This window comes from Amblyomma mixtum, chromosome 7 (assembly GCF_055824585.1).
Source record: "Amblyomma mixtum isolate Tamu chromosome 7, ASM5582458v1, whole genome shotgun sequence".
Taxonomy (NCBI): domain Eukaryota; kingdom Metazoa; phylum Arthropoda; class Arachnida; order Ixodida; family Ixodidae; genus Amblyomma; species Amblyomma mixtum.
In genome coordinates, this window is record NC_143018.1 from 1,695,733 (window position 1) to 1,711,547 (window position 15,815).

The following is a 15,815-nucleotide window of genomic DNA, read 5'->3' on the forward strand; positions in this document are numbered from 1 at the left end:
CTCGAACAACACAACACCTTCGCGGACACAATGTTCGGATTTCGCCCACATAGATCCGCACAGGATGTCCTGCTCCAACTCGACCGCGAAATCTTGAACCCCATTACACACCCCCAAAACGACAAAATAGTCCTTGCGCTCGACCTGAAAGGAGCGTTCGATAACGTAACTCACGAGATCATACTCACACATTTGAGTCACTCACTGCGGCACGAATACCTTCAATTACGTTAAACAATTTCTCACGGACAGACTGTCCTACATCAGAACACAGGACGAAAAGTACGGACCTTTCCTGCTCGGCACGAGGGGGACTCCACAAGGCACGGTGCTGTCCCCTCTGCTAATCAACATTGCCATGATGCGCCTGCCCACCCTACTGGGTGCGGTCGAAGGGGTCCAGCACGCGCTGTACGCCGACGACCTCACCATCTGGGCTACGCAAGGACGCCTGGGGGATATAGAGACCAGCCTGCAAACGGCCGCCAGCATAGTGGACCGCTATGCTCGAGACTGTGGTCTGCAATGCTCCCCGCAGAAATCGGAATTCGTGCATTTGCGTCCCTCGCGCACATGCTCGACCCAAATCAATCTCTCGTTGCAAAGCGGTCCCATTCGCGAATCCAAGGAAATCAGAGTCCTCGGACTTTTCATACACAACCAGCGACGCTGCGACACAACACTCGCCAAGCTCCGGCAGGTGGGGGACCAGGTGGGCCGCATGGTCCGCCGGGTTTCCAACAAGCGCGGTGGGTTACGATGCAAAGACGCCTTGCGGCTGGCGAACGCATTCGTGACCAGTCGAATCTTGCATTCGACTCCCTACCTCCACCTGCGGAAACAGGAGGAGGATGCCCTCGAGGTCATCCTCCGCAAAATCATGAAACGAGCGCTGGACCTCCCGGTCTCTACCTCTACCAGCCGCCTTTTGGCACTGGGGATGGTGAACACTTTTAGAGAGCTTCGGGAGGCCCACCTCAACAACCAATACACTCGTCTCACAAAGACAGGGTCGGGTCGCCGCCTTTTAGCCCGACTTCACATCCAGCACACTCAATTCACAGAGGAGAGATGCCGCCTTCCCGTACACTGGAGACGCGCCCTCCACGTGCGGCCTCTCCCCACCAATATGTCCAAAGAGGATCATAATGGCAGGCGCCTGGCGCGGGCGGAAGCCTTGGACCGCCATTTTCGGAGCAAACCAGGAGTCTTCTACGTGGACGCGTCCGGCCCGGACCCCAGGGGATGGTACACGGCCGCGGTGGTCCACGAGGGTAAAACAGTAGACGCCCATACTTTCAAGGCCCAGTCAGCAATTCACGCAGAAGAGGTTGCCATCGCTTTGGCAGCCTCTCACACTTCCTCCAAATACATAATCACCGACTCGCGAGGGGCTTGCCGTAACGTCACGCAAGGGTGGGTTACTCCCCTAGGTTATCGCATTTACGAAAATTGTAGCCGAGACTCGGATCCCGCGCACCGATCTCTCGTTTGGGCTCCAGGTCACCAAGGCGTCCACGGAAATGAGGCAGCCGACGCCGCCGCCCGCGCGCTCTCTCTCCGGGCATTTACCACGGGACCCGACGCCGACCAGGACACTGATTTCAATCCGATTTATACTTTTAAAGAAATATGCGAGTATTACAAATTCACGCACCAAACTCTTCCCACCCCGTGCAAAGGACTGGGGAAGGCCAACGAGCGGGTGCTCCTGCGCCTGCTCACCAACATGATGTTGTGCCCGGCAACTCTACAACATTTCGATCCTCAATTCGACGGGCGGTGCTCACACTGTGGGGAGGTGTCTGACACTTACCACATGGTGTGGGCCTGCCAGCAGAACCCGTCCCTACCCCATATCCCAAACCCCACCCGAGAGGACTGGGAGGCGACCCTGTCCGGTTGCTGCACCCTCGAGGCCCAAAGGGCCTTAACGCAGCGCGCCCGGACTGCGGCAAACGCCAATGGGGTACCTGACTAGGCATCCTACCTAGTGGTTGTAAGGGCGTGACCCTTCAAGTCACGACCCCCAACACCTCTCTCTATGATTTAATAAATGTTTTCACCACCACCACCACCCCCCATGCCTCTCGGGAAGGGGAAGGATTGGGGGGAAGGGAAGGATTCTTTTGACATGCCCAAACCATGTGGAAGGTATCGCGGCGGCCTACAGGGGCTCGTGAAAGGCAGTCGGTGTGAGAGGGCTTGCGTCCGGACTTGTAAACGACAGTTACATCAAACTCCTGGAGCCGCAGGCTCCATCGAGCGGGTCGGGCGGAGGGGTCCTTCAAACTGGCGAGCCAGCACAGTGCGTGGTGATCACTGACCAGCTTAAAGGTCATCCGTACAGGTAGGGGCGGAATTTTGACGTAGCCCAGATGATGGCAAGGCACTGTTTCTCAGTTGTCGAATAATTTAGCTTTGTATTTGGACAGGGAACGGCTACCGTACGCGATGACCTTCTCCACTCCGTCAATTTTAAGGCGGAAGCCTTTAATGCCTCATCGTTGTAAGCAGCGGTTAACGACAGAAATTTCACGCTTTTCAATTGGTCGGAACGGTCATGACGTCACAGTGCGAGAATTTCAAACGGGGCCAATTAGACTTAGGTTAGTAACCGTAGCAAAATGGTGGTTTGAGCTAGTTGGTACATCTTTAAAATTTCACCAGCGCTGCGACTAGGAACAAGAAACAGAGAAGGAAGACAAGGACAAGCGCTACTAACAACTGAAAGTTTATTTGAAAAACACAGATTATATGCACACAACTGACAACCCAAAGCGCCTGCGCTTCCCACAAAAAGCGCGCAAAAGAAAGTTAAGAGTCTAGATACAAAATTTCACATTCATGTAAGTTTGCAGATGGTGTGCTAACGCACGTGTCGCTGTTCTTGTGAATGTGATAGGCTTCACACAACTCCCTAGTCAGCTGATCTGGATGTCTGAATTTAATCTTTGCCCTGTTAAGCAGTGGAAAGCATGCTTTTTGCGGCAAGAATTACATTGGGCAAACCGGGAAATGCATAAATACACGCTTACGTCAGCATAAAACCTCTTTGAATGGTGCTCCTTCATCAAATCTGTCCCTTCATTACAGAGATTGTCATCTGAACAAACCCGGTGTGTCTAATAAAAAAGCATGCTTTCCACTGCTTAACAGGGCAAAGATTAAATTCAGACATCCAGATCAGCTGACTAGGAAGTTGTGTGAAGCCTATCACATTCACAAGAACAGCGACACGTGCGTTAGCACACCATCTGTAAACTTACATGAATGTGAAATTTTGTATCTAGATTCTTAACTTTCTTTTGCGCGCTTTTTGCGGGAAGCGCAGGCGCTTTGGGTTGTCAGTTGTGTGCATATAATCTGTGTTTTTCAAATAAACTTTCAGTTGTTAGTAGCGCTTGTCCTTGTCTTCCTTCTCTGTTTCTTGTTCCTAGTCGCAGCGCTGGTGAAATTTTAAAGTTAGTAACCGTGCACCAATTAAAGGGATCGTATAGTGATGCTCCAAGTAAGCGGAAATCAGTTTAGTTAATAGCTTAATTACAAAATTAGCCTAACTAACCTTTCTAGTCAGGCCAGATAAATAAATAAAACCGAGTAAGAAATTGGTCGAGTTCGGGAATCGAACCCCGGTCTCCGGAGTGCGAGACGAGCATGCTAACCACTACGCCATGCCAGCTCGATGCTTTCGAACGAACAAAGGCGTGTCTAGTGAATACGGTGTCTTCGTCCACTCCCATCTTCCTCCCTTTCCTTACTGCGAGGTTCAGGTGTCCACCGAGGTATGCGAGACAGGTCCATTTCCTTTCCTCAATATCCAATTTACCGACGAGCAAGGCGTAGAACCGAACGGGCGATGGCGTTCTATGGACTCCCTGGCAGCGTTGCAAGACGCTGTAGCGTTTCACTCTTAGAGGCGAAGCTTAACATCTTAACAACACATCAATGATACAAGCAGCAACACTGCGCTTGAGGCTTTCGCCTCACCGCACTTTAGGTGAAAAAAGTGTCCCCCTGAATTTTTCTGAACGAGGACAGCGCATAGGCCCACAATACTTGGGTCGGTATGAATTTGTCTCGGCGTTTTCATCGAAGCGCGCGAAGATCAGTGGGGACTGTAAACGACGCTGAAGTTCATTGAAGGCTTCCACTTGCGGCGCTTCCCATTTAAATAGCACGTCTGTTTTTCTCAGATGGGTCAGTGGCTCGGCGATGCGCGCAAAGTTCTTCACAAATCGTGGGTAGTACGCGCACAGTCCGAGGAACCTGCGCACAGCTTTCTTATCGGCCGGTGGTGGAAACATTGCGATAGCAGCGGGTTTCTGCGGGTCTGGCTGTACTCCCTACTTATTAACGATGTGGCCTAGAAACAGCAGCTCTTCATGGGCACAGTGGCACTTCACTGCTTTCAAAGTTAGGCCGGACGATTTGATTGCGCCTCGTACTGTTTGAAGCCTTTTTAGGTGTTCCTCAAAGTTCGAGGCGAAGACAACGACGTCATCTAAATATACCAGACAAATCTGCCACTTCAGGCCTGCCAGCACTGTATCCATTACTCGCTGAATTGTGGCTGGTGCGGAACAGAGACCAAATGGCATCACCTTGATCTCGAAGAGGCCATCTGTTGTGATGAATGCGGTCTTCTCGCGATCTCTTTTATCGACCTCAATTTGCCAGTAGGCGCTCTTGAAGTCCATCGATGAGAAATACCTGCCGTTGCACAGCCGGTCCAGTGTATCGTCAATGCGAGGGAGGGGGTAGACGTCCTTCTTTGTGATGAAGGAATCATATTCTAAGCGGTAAAGACCCGTCATGGCTGCCGAGAGGTGCGGACGTGTGTCGCATCGCCTCCGCAGTTTTTGACCATTCCGAACCGTACCAATCCACAGCGCCACCAGATTTTATTTGGAGCTGAAAGAACTCACAAGCTGCCCCACCTGGACACCAGGTTCCGAACGGTAGGACCAAATTTTGGCTCCTCATCGGACTTGACTCTGCGATTCGGACGGCGTCTCGCCGAGCCTACCGGCAGGGCATCTTCGACTACGGGAATACATGGGCCGCTAGGCCTGACAAGGCAGCGGTGGTGCGGCCTGAAATCGACCCCGCTCTGCGAACTACACATTCGATCAGACCATGGAAGGATTGCCCCAAAACTTGCCGGACGCCCAGGAGATGGATGAGGACGACCTCAACACCACTGACTCCGAGAGCCCGGTGAGCAACGCTGACGCGGCGTCCGCCACGCAGGAGCCGCCCAACCCTTACAACAACGACGCCAGCTGGGAATTGGCATTGTCCAAACGCCAGAAGAAACTCCAGAGGAAAAGCAGACGGATCGCTGCGGGGAACAATTCGACCACCCAAAACAACACCGGCGAAGACAACTCAACTCAACTCACCGCGACCGACGGAGGGCCAGCCGCCGCCGGCAGAAACGCCAACGGACAAGGCACAGGACACCAGCCAAGGCGCAGGCTGCCGCCGCTCCCTAAGAACGATTTCAAAATTATCATTCGACCGAAGAAAGGACTTGCTGTCAGACAGCTTCACACCCACCAGGTAGCCCGCGCTGTAGTCGCAGCGTGCAACCAACAACGCAAAGACGAAGATTTCATCATACGGCTCCGGCCAGGATCTAACATCATTATCGTAAGCACCCCGCATGAATCAACTGCCCAACTCGTGAGACGCATTACCAGCCTCACCTTTGCGGGACGTGCATTTGAGATGAACACCTACGTGGCCGCGCCGGACGATGTCCAACGTGGCGTGATACATGGAATTGATCCCGGGACGACACCGGAAGAACTCAAGGCCCATTTACGAGTGCGCACCCAAGGAGTCACAATACTCAGCGCCCGGATGTTAGGAAAAACCAAGACGGCCGTCATCACCTTTGACGGCCCCATTGTCCCAAAATATGTTATCTACTACGGGGGCGAGACGGCATGCTACCCGTACCGCCCCACGAGACAAGTGTGTTATGTGTGTTTCCAGCAAGGCCACCGCTCCGACGTGTGCCCCACACCTAATGTGCGCGCGTGTAGCCAGTGCGGAACGCAAAACCCGCCGACTGGACATTCCTGCACTCCAAAGTGCGTGATTTGTGGTGAGGCCCACCCTACCGGGTCGAAGGACTGCCGCGAACGACTCAAGAAAGTCAGAAGGCAGCAAACCAAGACCGCTCTCAGCAACGCTACAGCTGAAAACGCCAGCAACAGCGGCGGACGCGACAGCAGACGCCGCAGCCGCGGTGACCGCAGCAGACGGCCGCGGTGGTTCAGCTCGGAGGGAGACACATCACGGAGCCGCTCGGGATCCCGCTCATCACGGCATCGCTCGCGGTCCCATTCGTTTCCCCCTCTGCCACCCCCTGCGGGGACGAATGCCGGGAACCAGCACCGGAAGAATGAAGACACCGGGCCCGCCCAGAAAAGCAGCAACAAGGTGAGCTGGAGAGCCGATGCTCCCGGGTTTGCTCCACATTCGGGTGGGACTGGTAACAAACTCAACACCAATACAAACAACGCAAACAACCGTGACCTTGAACATGGAGACGCAGAGAAAGCAGCACTTAAGCGCGAACTAGAACTTGCTCGCGTTAAACAGAATGAGTTGGAACACCAAATTGCGGAACTCACAAAGATAGTTCGAGACCTAAAATCCAACTGCCACCCGCTGCCAAACGCTACACAAACGAACTCCTCGCTGCAGATGAGCGATGAGGAACGCTCAAACTTCAAAGCGGAAATACAACAGATGATGCAACAAATGATGCAACAGACGATGCATCAGGTACAAGGACAACTAGCAGAGCTACGGAGTGCCTTCCGCAAACAAAAACACACAGAGAACATTAAGGAAAAGGCCTACAACCGTCCTGCGTTAGCAGCTCTCGCCAATCCATCTACATCCCAGGGAACGGGCAATTGCACAAGCTCAAGACCCTAAATCATGGCTAACACGAACCACAGCAAACAAGACATCTTAGACATATGGCAATGGAACTGCAGAGGCTATCGCAAGAAACAAGGCCTCATCAAACAATTCATTCAGACGCAGCTAACACCACCTGACGTTATCGCACTTCAAGAAACGGGCGTGACACCCACTCTCACGGGATACACGTGCTACGACAGCCACATGACGGGAAAGACAGCCATCTTAGTGAGCAAGGCATTCATAGCCATCAATCACGACAGCATACCCGACACTGACATTGAGCATGTGATTGTAGAGATCGTACCGAAAAAGAAAAGGAAAGGGGGCAGTGTATTCATCGTCAACGTGTACAGCCCCCCGAAGCAAAGAAAAGCAAAATTTTTTGAACTTTTTCACGGTGTCCACAGACTAGCGAAAAACAACACGCTAATCATCTTGGGGGATTTCAACGCCATGGACAAGAGCTGGGGGTACCAAAAGGCCACCATTAAAGGCAAAACGCTAGCCGAGGTTGCAGATAACTTCAACTGCAACCTACTCACGGACCCAGCAACCCCTACCAGAATTGGAAATAGCGTCAGCATCGACACCTGCCCCGACCTCACATTCGTAAGAGGACTCGGACAAACACAATGGGAGAACCTATTGGAAAATTTAGGCAGCGACCACTACATACTCAAGACGCAAGTAACCTCAGACAGGCTGAAACGCCAGTTGGGCGCGGCAAAAATAACGGACTGGAATGCGTTCCGCGAAGCATGCGACAGCAACCTTACCGAGAATGGCATACAGTCGTTAGAGGAATGGGGAAGCATGCTAAGGGATACGCAAGACAAGTACACCAAAACCATAAACCGAACAGCGGAAACACCCGAGGTGGACGGTCGGCTGCTCAAGCTTTGGGATGCTAGGCGCAGTTTCACCAGGAGATGGAAAAAACAAAAACATAACAGGAAACTCAAGCTTAAAATCGCCGAAATTACAGCGAAAGCAGAGGAATACGCCACACAGCTGGCAAAACAAAATTGGCAACAATTCAGCGATTCTCTTAGTGGGACGCTAAGCACGACACGGACTTGGCGTATCCTTAGAGCGCTCCTCGATCCGACTAAGACAAAAGCTGAAAACAATAAATCCATTTACCGGTTCATTCACCAGTTCGAGGGCACTGACTCGGAACTCCTCGACAGATTGCGCGCCAAATGCTTTGGGAGCACGAACCCGCCGACCTATACAGGGGAGTACCGGGGAGACGATAACGCTAATCTGGACAGACCCATCACACGAGAAGATGTCTACGCGGCCATGCGAAACACCACCAGAAATACGGCCGCGGGAGCGGATAAAATAAACAACGCACTCATCCGCAACCTCAGCGATGCGCTGGTCGCTGAACTGACAGACTTCCTCAACAAACATTGGGAAGCTGAAACTGTCCCCGAGGAGTGGAAACATGCTGAAGTGGTGATGATACCCAAGCCAGGCAAGAAACTGCAGATAGAAAACCTCAGGCCGATCTCGCTTACGTCATGCCTGGGAAAACTATACGAGCGAGTGGTAACGCAGAGACTTCAAAACTACATGGAAGACAACGAACTGATCCCTCACAGCATGTTCGGCTTTAGAGCAAAATTATCAGCTCAAGACGTACTCCTCCAATTATATGAAGGTGTACTTCGGAACGTTCCTCGGGACGGAGAAAACGTGATAATGGCCCTAGACATCAAAGGGGCTTTTGACAATGTGAGCCACGAAGCAATCCTTACGGGCCTGGACAACCTGAACTGTGGGCGCAGGATTCACAGCTTCGTCAAAGCATTTCTATCCAACAGAACTGCAACCATCGGTATAGGAGAACTTCGGTCCGAGAAGTTTCGAACGCCTAACAAGGGAACACCTCAAGGGTCGGTCATTTCACCCACGCTATTCAACATGGCCATGATCGGACTGGCGAAGCAACTAAAAGAAATTGACGACATCCACCATGCCATTTATGCCGACGACATCACAATATGGACTAACACTGGCTCACTCGGCGAGAAAGAGGATAGGCTACAAGAAGCGGCCACCTGCGTTGAAAACTATGTCAAAGCAAGAGGGCTAGCATGCTCGACCGAAAAATCTGAGCTCTTACGGGTTTGGAGAGGAAAACGGAACCGAACAGTCCCTATCAGTAAAGAACTTCGACTACAAGTTTACCTCGAAGGAGAACCAATACCAGAGAAGACACTCATACGGGCACTAGGGATGTGGATACAGTCAAATCAACGCTGTACTCACACCCTTGCGCTATTAAAGGCATCTACACTCCAAGTGGCCCGCATGATTACGCGCATCTCACACAGACGTCATGGCATGCGAGAAGAAGACACACTCAAGCTGGTCAGAAGCCTAGTGGTCAGCCGGGCGACATACAGTCTCCCGTACTACAATCATATCAAAAGTGAAATACAACAGGCGGACGCGATTTTACGCAAAGCGTATAAAACCGCGCTTCGACTACCCCATAATACCTCAACTGAAAAGCTCTTAGCCTTGGGACTGCACAACACGTTCGAGGAATTACGGGAAGCGCAGCATGTTGCCCAAATGCGCAGACTACAGCAGACCCCCACAGGCAGAGTTCTTTTAAAGAAACTGTGCTACACCGAACAAATTCGAGAAATATTGAGAACTAAAACGATCCCCGATGAGTACCGCAGCACGCTCAGGGTGGCACCAATACCAAGAAACATGGACCCGAACCTCCACAAAGACCGAAGAGAGGCAAGGGCCGACCGCTTACAGAAAATACACGCATCCCAGGATACAACAGTGTATGTCGACGCTGCCACATATGCCATGACTAGGGGACAAGGCACCAACAACGCAGTGGCAACTGTAGTCAACTCGGAATTACACGAGATTACCAGCGCCTCCCTGCAAGACTGCACGATAGCTGAGGCTGAAGAAGCGGCCGTCGCTCTAGCGGCAGCGGAGGGCTATCGGACTGGGCGGTCACTGACAATTCTTACTGATTCACAAGCAGCCTGCCGCAACTATCTTTGCGGCAGAGTCGGTCACAGAGCGCTCCGCATACTCCGCTCTGCAGACTGCAAGACGCAACAAACACATGCAAAACCACACAAGCCGATCAAACATAAGATCATCTGGGTACCGGGGCACACGGGGGTGGCAGGAAACCAAGAGGCAGACAGGATAGCTCGAGGATATACTAACTACCGAGCATCCAACGTCAACGACCTTGAGGAATCCCTGCCAGTACCTCAGGAATACTCGTCCATACTCAACAACTACAAAGGCAGCAGGATGCGGTACCCACCACCGCACAAATCTTTAAACAAAGAAGAGGCTGTCACATGGAGACAACTTCAAACGGGGTCATATCCAAATCTAAACACACTAAGTAAAATTCACCCCACACTTTACGCACACAATTGTCCGTGGTGCCATGAAAAACCTACACTGTATCACATCACATGGGCATGTCAAAAAGTCGACATCGTCCCAGTTATACAAAACCCAAGTGTGGAGCAATGGGAGGGTCTGCTCTCCAGCGACTGCCGCGATGACCAGATCGGTTTGATACGGCGAGCTCAGCTGACGGCAGCATCCAGCGGAGCCCTGGAATAGGGGCAACCGACCGTTGAGGATGGACTCATCTGACCACATAAAAAAAAGCACTTGTGCTAGAGCCAAATAAAGTTATCCTATCCTATCCTATCTAAGCGGTAAGAAACAGACACGACACCAAGATACACACACACAGGACACCCGCTTTAACGTGCACTGACATCGCACAGTACACGAGCCTCTAAATTTCTCCTCCAAATAAATTCAACCGTCGCGGCCGGGATCGAACCCGCGTCTTTGGGGTCAGCAGCCGAGCACCATAACCACTGAGCCACCGCGGCGGCTACAGCCGCTTCTAGTTGCCCAGTATTAACAATAGAATTCTATACATCTGCGGTCGTTGGTGCCGATGGCGTCGACGTCGGCATTATGCGACACACCAGTTCGCAGATTTTAAGTGGTACAACGACGCGAACGGGGAAAAAAAACTCCATGGCAGTAGCGTCATTCCAATAGAGCGAACGAATGCTTTTGGAAATTGTTGCCAAGCACCGCAGAACTCCGTTGGGTTCTAATGCCATTCGAAGTGTCGTATACGATTTGAATGAAATGCCACTTAAAAAAAGTCCACTTAGCACGGGCTTTATAATAGAACTCCAATAGCAGTAGTGGAGTAGTAGCATACTGGTACTGCTCTAATACTGCTCGTATGCTATAATGTGCACCGGGAACATGTGTTTTTATTTCAAAGATCAACGTAAAACATCTACTTCGGAAATATACATGCAAATTATAGTAAAACGCAGATGAGACTGACCTATACAGCTCTCACACCTCTTTTGAAGAGCTCAAGTGCGTTTTTATGAGTTCGAAAAATGGAATAAAATAATTTTCTCTCGCTGCTGTAGCAGTGTTGAACATTGGCATGCCGTTTCAGCAGATGGAACATGGTTTGACAGCGTTTACCAGTATACATTTGTACTGGATTAGTGATGGCCAGCCTAGGGCAATATAGGCAGCTTTCTAGAATGACACTGCCATTTTATTGAAGCAGTGGAAGAATTCTAACATGGCCATTGGTGGCCATAATTCTGAGATGGCATAGCCAGCGATGGCAAAGATTGTAAGAATTCTGGCAGACCTGGCTCGCGATAGCCAGGATTTTATCACGGCCCAGCCAATGCTGCGAAAGCGACAGGCAACGAGGGACTTCATTGGATGAATGTCAAATAGTGACACAACCAATATCAGATTCTTATGGGCAAGTCTGGGCCAACCTAGGGTCACGCTTTGCCAGGGGATTTATAATTTTGGCCCGCTGTCATGTGCACTGAGTTGCTAACACAGATGTCTTTCTACTTTTCAATAAAAAAAAACGCTTCCATAATTTCTCGTCCGCAGACCGTGATGCCGGTAAAGAACCTTAGTCCTTTTGAACAGTGCTTTACACAACTTCTTATTTTCCCCTTTACATTCTGGAGAATATTCAGCAGTGCCTAAACGAATGATGTCCGATGACAAGTTATTATGATCCGAGCAATCAGCCATCGCCCAGTTCGGCAGATGTACATTTCTTTTAATGAAAGAGGCACCTCATAGATGACTTCACACACACTGCGCGAATGGTGACCTGTGATGGACTGAGCCCACAAAAGGGTTAACCTTGCGCCTACGTTCTGCTCTTTGTTTATCCATACCGCATAGACGTCGCACTTTTCACGGTGTTGTGCCCAGGAGGTCGACGTCAAACCTTCGCCCACCAATCCTTAGATTGTGATTCGTGCGGTTGACGTAAGAATTGCCGCCTGGCCCACCAACACTCAAGCTCTGCGCGGGCCCCTGCTTCCGTCGTTAGGTTATTGGAGAAGGATGTACCGTAGAGTGGTGGCGACAAGCTGGCTTCCTCAAGGACTGTGTGCATATTTTTTTGGCACGGACAGAGACAGGCATTGTCAGGCAAGTCATTTCAAAGAGTGGACTGCTACAGCAGACAAAACCACCGAATACGTATGGTTGGGAGTGCGTATGGTTGGTTGGGAACGCTTGTCCAAGAAGAAGACAGAAAACAGATTTCTATTACATCGGGGTCTATTTTGTTTGGTCTAACACTTTTCTGCTTCACCTGGCCACATGGGCCTCACTGCAGGCATGACATCTCGTCATTATTGGGGCCGCCACCTGTCCCACCAACATTCCAGTTCTGTGTGTTATCGGTCATTCGAGATAGATGTGCCTCATGCTTTGCGTCGAGCGATGGCGACAAGCTCGCCTCCTTAAGGACTGCATACGCATTGCTTGTGGCACCTACGGAGAGAGGTGTCATCAGGCAAGTCGTTTCAAGGAGTGGACATCTACAGCGGAAAAAACCACAGAGCTCTTACGATTGTCAATGCGCCCACGCCTACACAAGAGAAAGAGGGATGTGAACGTTGGCCAGGACATACTGGGGCTAGAAGATGCCCAGGTTCCACAGCAGCATAGCGACCTGCTGATGTTGTACCCAATGTTTTTCTTGGAGCCGTCAATGTCACCGCCCGGCAAGTTGGCCCAGGTGAAGAGCATCACGACTCGGGCAGCTGAGGAAGACCGACAGGGCTGTGCTATGGATTGCGTCAGCGCGTTGAAAATGTGTGAGAGGTAGGCCGTGGAATTCTAAAAACATGTGCCCAACAGGTGATTTTTTAGAAGATTTTTAGTAGTATCGGACAAAGAAGGGTACTTCGTTGTAATGCCACAGGCTGCCCACTGCGGCAAGGCACGCCTGGCCATTGATAGTGTGCTAGTTTTTGTGTGTCTGGTAGATTTGATGCATGTATAAAATGACTTTAAATATATGTGTGGGAAGCCAGGCGCCTCGTTACCTGCGTCCTCCAGACCGACCTCGCCTTAAAAACAATTAAAAACAAAGCCAGCGCAGGCACCGAAAATATGCCTTTCTCTGTACACATGTCGTGCATGCAACGCTATTGAAGGGGTCAAATGTTGGGCTAGCGCAAAAACGAGATCGAAAGAAAGACGAACACGGGCGCTAAAGAAATGAAAAAGACGCTGTCGTGTTTGCTCTAAAGAGATGAATACTGCGTGCGTTAGTGCAGGGTTGTCACTTGTGACGCAACGAAAGAAGTGCATAAGAGTTTCTTTTGTCACAACGTTCCTTGTGTTGGTCGTTAAGAACGCACGAGATGAAAACATTGAACAGCCCGAATGCATTCCTGCAGTGAGGTGATCAGGGTATAGCGTGGATTATGTCGCGAAATTTTTCTCACTTCCCAGCGTGTAGAACCCTTACATATTGTCATGTGTGTTATTTTCCACTTAACGTCATCTTCAACGAGCGGGGAGCCGATCGCCGGCAAAGAGGAAGAGGCTCGGTGGAAAATCGCTCGTGAGTCCGGCCGCGACCGCTTGGACTGTACCTGGCGCCTGCTCTCCTGTGGTCTCCAGTGTCCCCACGACCCGCGTCGTTTGAACGACCCGTGACAATATTACAAAGCGATTGCGAACGACCAAGCATTCCTGCTTACGCTCTGCTTATCGTTAATGATGCACCGCACGAAAGGAGCTTGGAGACCGCTTCGTCGTTGGGACCAAGGCGGAGTTGGCGGGACTAGCTGATGCAATGCGATAGAGTTGGTGCTCGCTGACATTTTACCTGCATGTTGCAGCGCTCAGGAGGCAGCATTCGTTGAGGTAGCGACTACCACAATTTCCTCACATATATAGTCCACTGTATTCGTGACAAACGGCACAAAATACAAGTAGCAAACACACTGACAGTCGACGCGGCGCCACAGCGGAACGCAAACGGTTGCCATGAAAGGAATCCCCTACTTCGCACTGACGTCTGCTGATGTGGTTGCCACGATTGGCAGCGGGATGTAAAACAATTCGAGAGGCACTGGTAGGAAGACGTCTGCTGCATTCTCAAGTTGTAACGGGCTACAGCTTAAGCGTAACGTGCGCTGACCACAAACGGGAACACGCTAGCTGGAAATCCAGAGACATGACAGCAAAGCGGAATGCTGGTATGGTCAAGCTTGCTTCCGATTAGAACCTACGTGTACCGCGCATTTTGCAGTCATGCGAATTGTAATATTTTATATCAGGGAGGAAATGTTGTGCGCTTCAGGTGACACTTGAAATGTCCCCACAATGAATGATCATTCCGGCAAGAGCGTTGGTGTCTTTACTCAGTCGGACCTCTTTACTGAGATGGACGCCCTGTTTGCATAGTGCTCTTCATGCATTCAATAAGTTGCACCTGTGGAGGCGCCATAAGCCACTGACCGCTAGAAAACAGCAATAACTCCCATTCACATCCTTGAGTTGATGATTGCGTATAATATGAAAACTTTAATACCATTTGGTTATTATCTTTTCAGGTGTGCAAACCGATAGCCCCGATAACGACGACCCGTTTCGTGTGTGGTGAGCAGTACTACGCCGCTGAGACGACAGAAACGATGAAAGCAATGGTAAGATTTAGGTCTCTTGAGATTATCACGTAGTGAATTCTCTTAATATTAAAACCAGGAAGCAGAGGCAAATGGTGTGCTAATAATAGACTGCTATTTTATGCTAGCTTTGCATGCGTGTGAAGTGCGATGTGAAAGTACAAACCAACGTTGAAACGAAAGATCCACATAAACATAACTTCCGAAGCAAAGAGCATGGTGTTGTTGATGCAGGTGCTTCATAGAATGATGGATACGGCACCAACTACTGGGGTGTTATACTCAGAACGATTGCAAATGTATTCTGTGAACGTCGCTCCTCGCTGCTCTATCCTTCAGAAAACGCGGGGAAAAGATATCGTCGCAATTGCCCCTTCGAGGAGACGTGTGCTGACAGTTTCTGCGTGCTGCCCACAATGGCGCAGGGACGGCTATAAGTCATCGTTCCACGATGCTGTGATTACTCCAATTAAGGAATCTTGAGAAACTGACTTCGCCAGTACTGATAGCTAAAGATATTTCATGAATCCAGTCGCCTAACTGTAATATTAATTCACAGTTACTACAGCTCTGTGGACCGCCTTAAAAGTGAACATTATTTACCAGTCCCTAATGTTTTCCGCCCATGGCGTTACGAGACTTCATGGGATGTGAGACCACCCTGCGAGTAAAACCAATTTTCGCGGTGCAAAACAGCCCCTTCTGGAAATTTTTGGCGCGCATCGATGAAACACCCCGCACATTCCTCTTTAGGATCTGTCGTAGCCACAGCTATTCGAGACTGGAAGGTACCTGCCGACTGCACTAGACCCGCTTTCTTTCACTTAACTATTCCGCCGA

The 15,815-nt window shown here is 50.6% G+C and overlaps 1 protein-coding gene across 1 annotated transcript; it reads left to right on the forward strand.

Annotated features, from left to right (window-relative positions):
* Window positions 1–4,815: 4,815 nt before the first annotated feature.
* Window positions 4,816–14,953, forward strand: LOC149334792 (uncharacterized). Its single transcript, XM_089553666.1, has 3 exons — window positions 4,816–4,837; window positions 5,420–6,259; window positions 14,904–14,953. The coding sequence occupies exons 1-3, from the start codon at window positions 4,816–4,818 to the stop codon at window positions 14,951–14,953; spliced, it is 912 nt and encodes a 303-aa protein (XP_089409792.1).
* The last annotated feature ends 862 nt before the right edge of the window (window positions 14,954–15,815 follow it).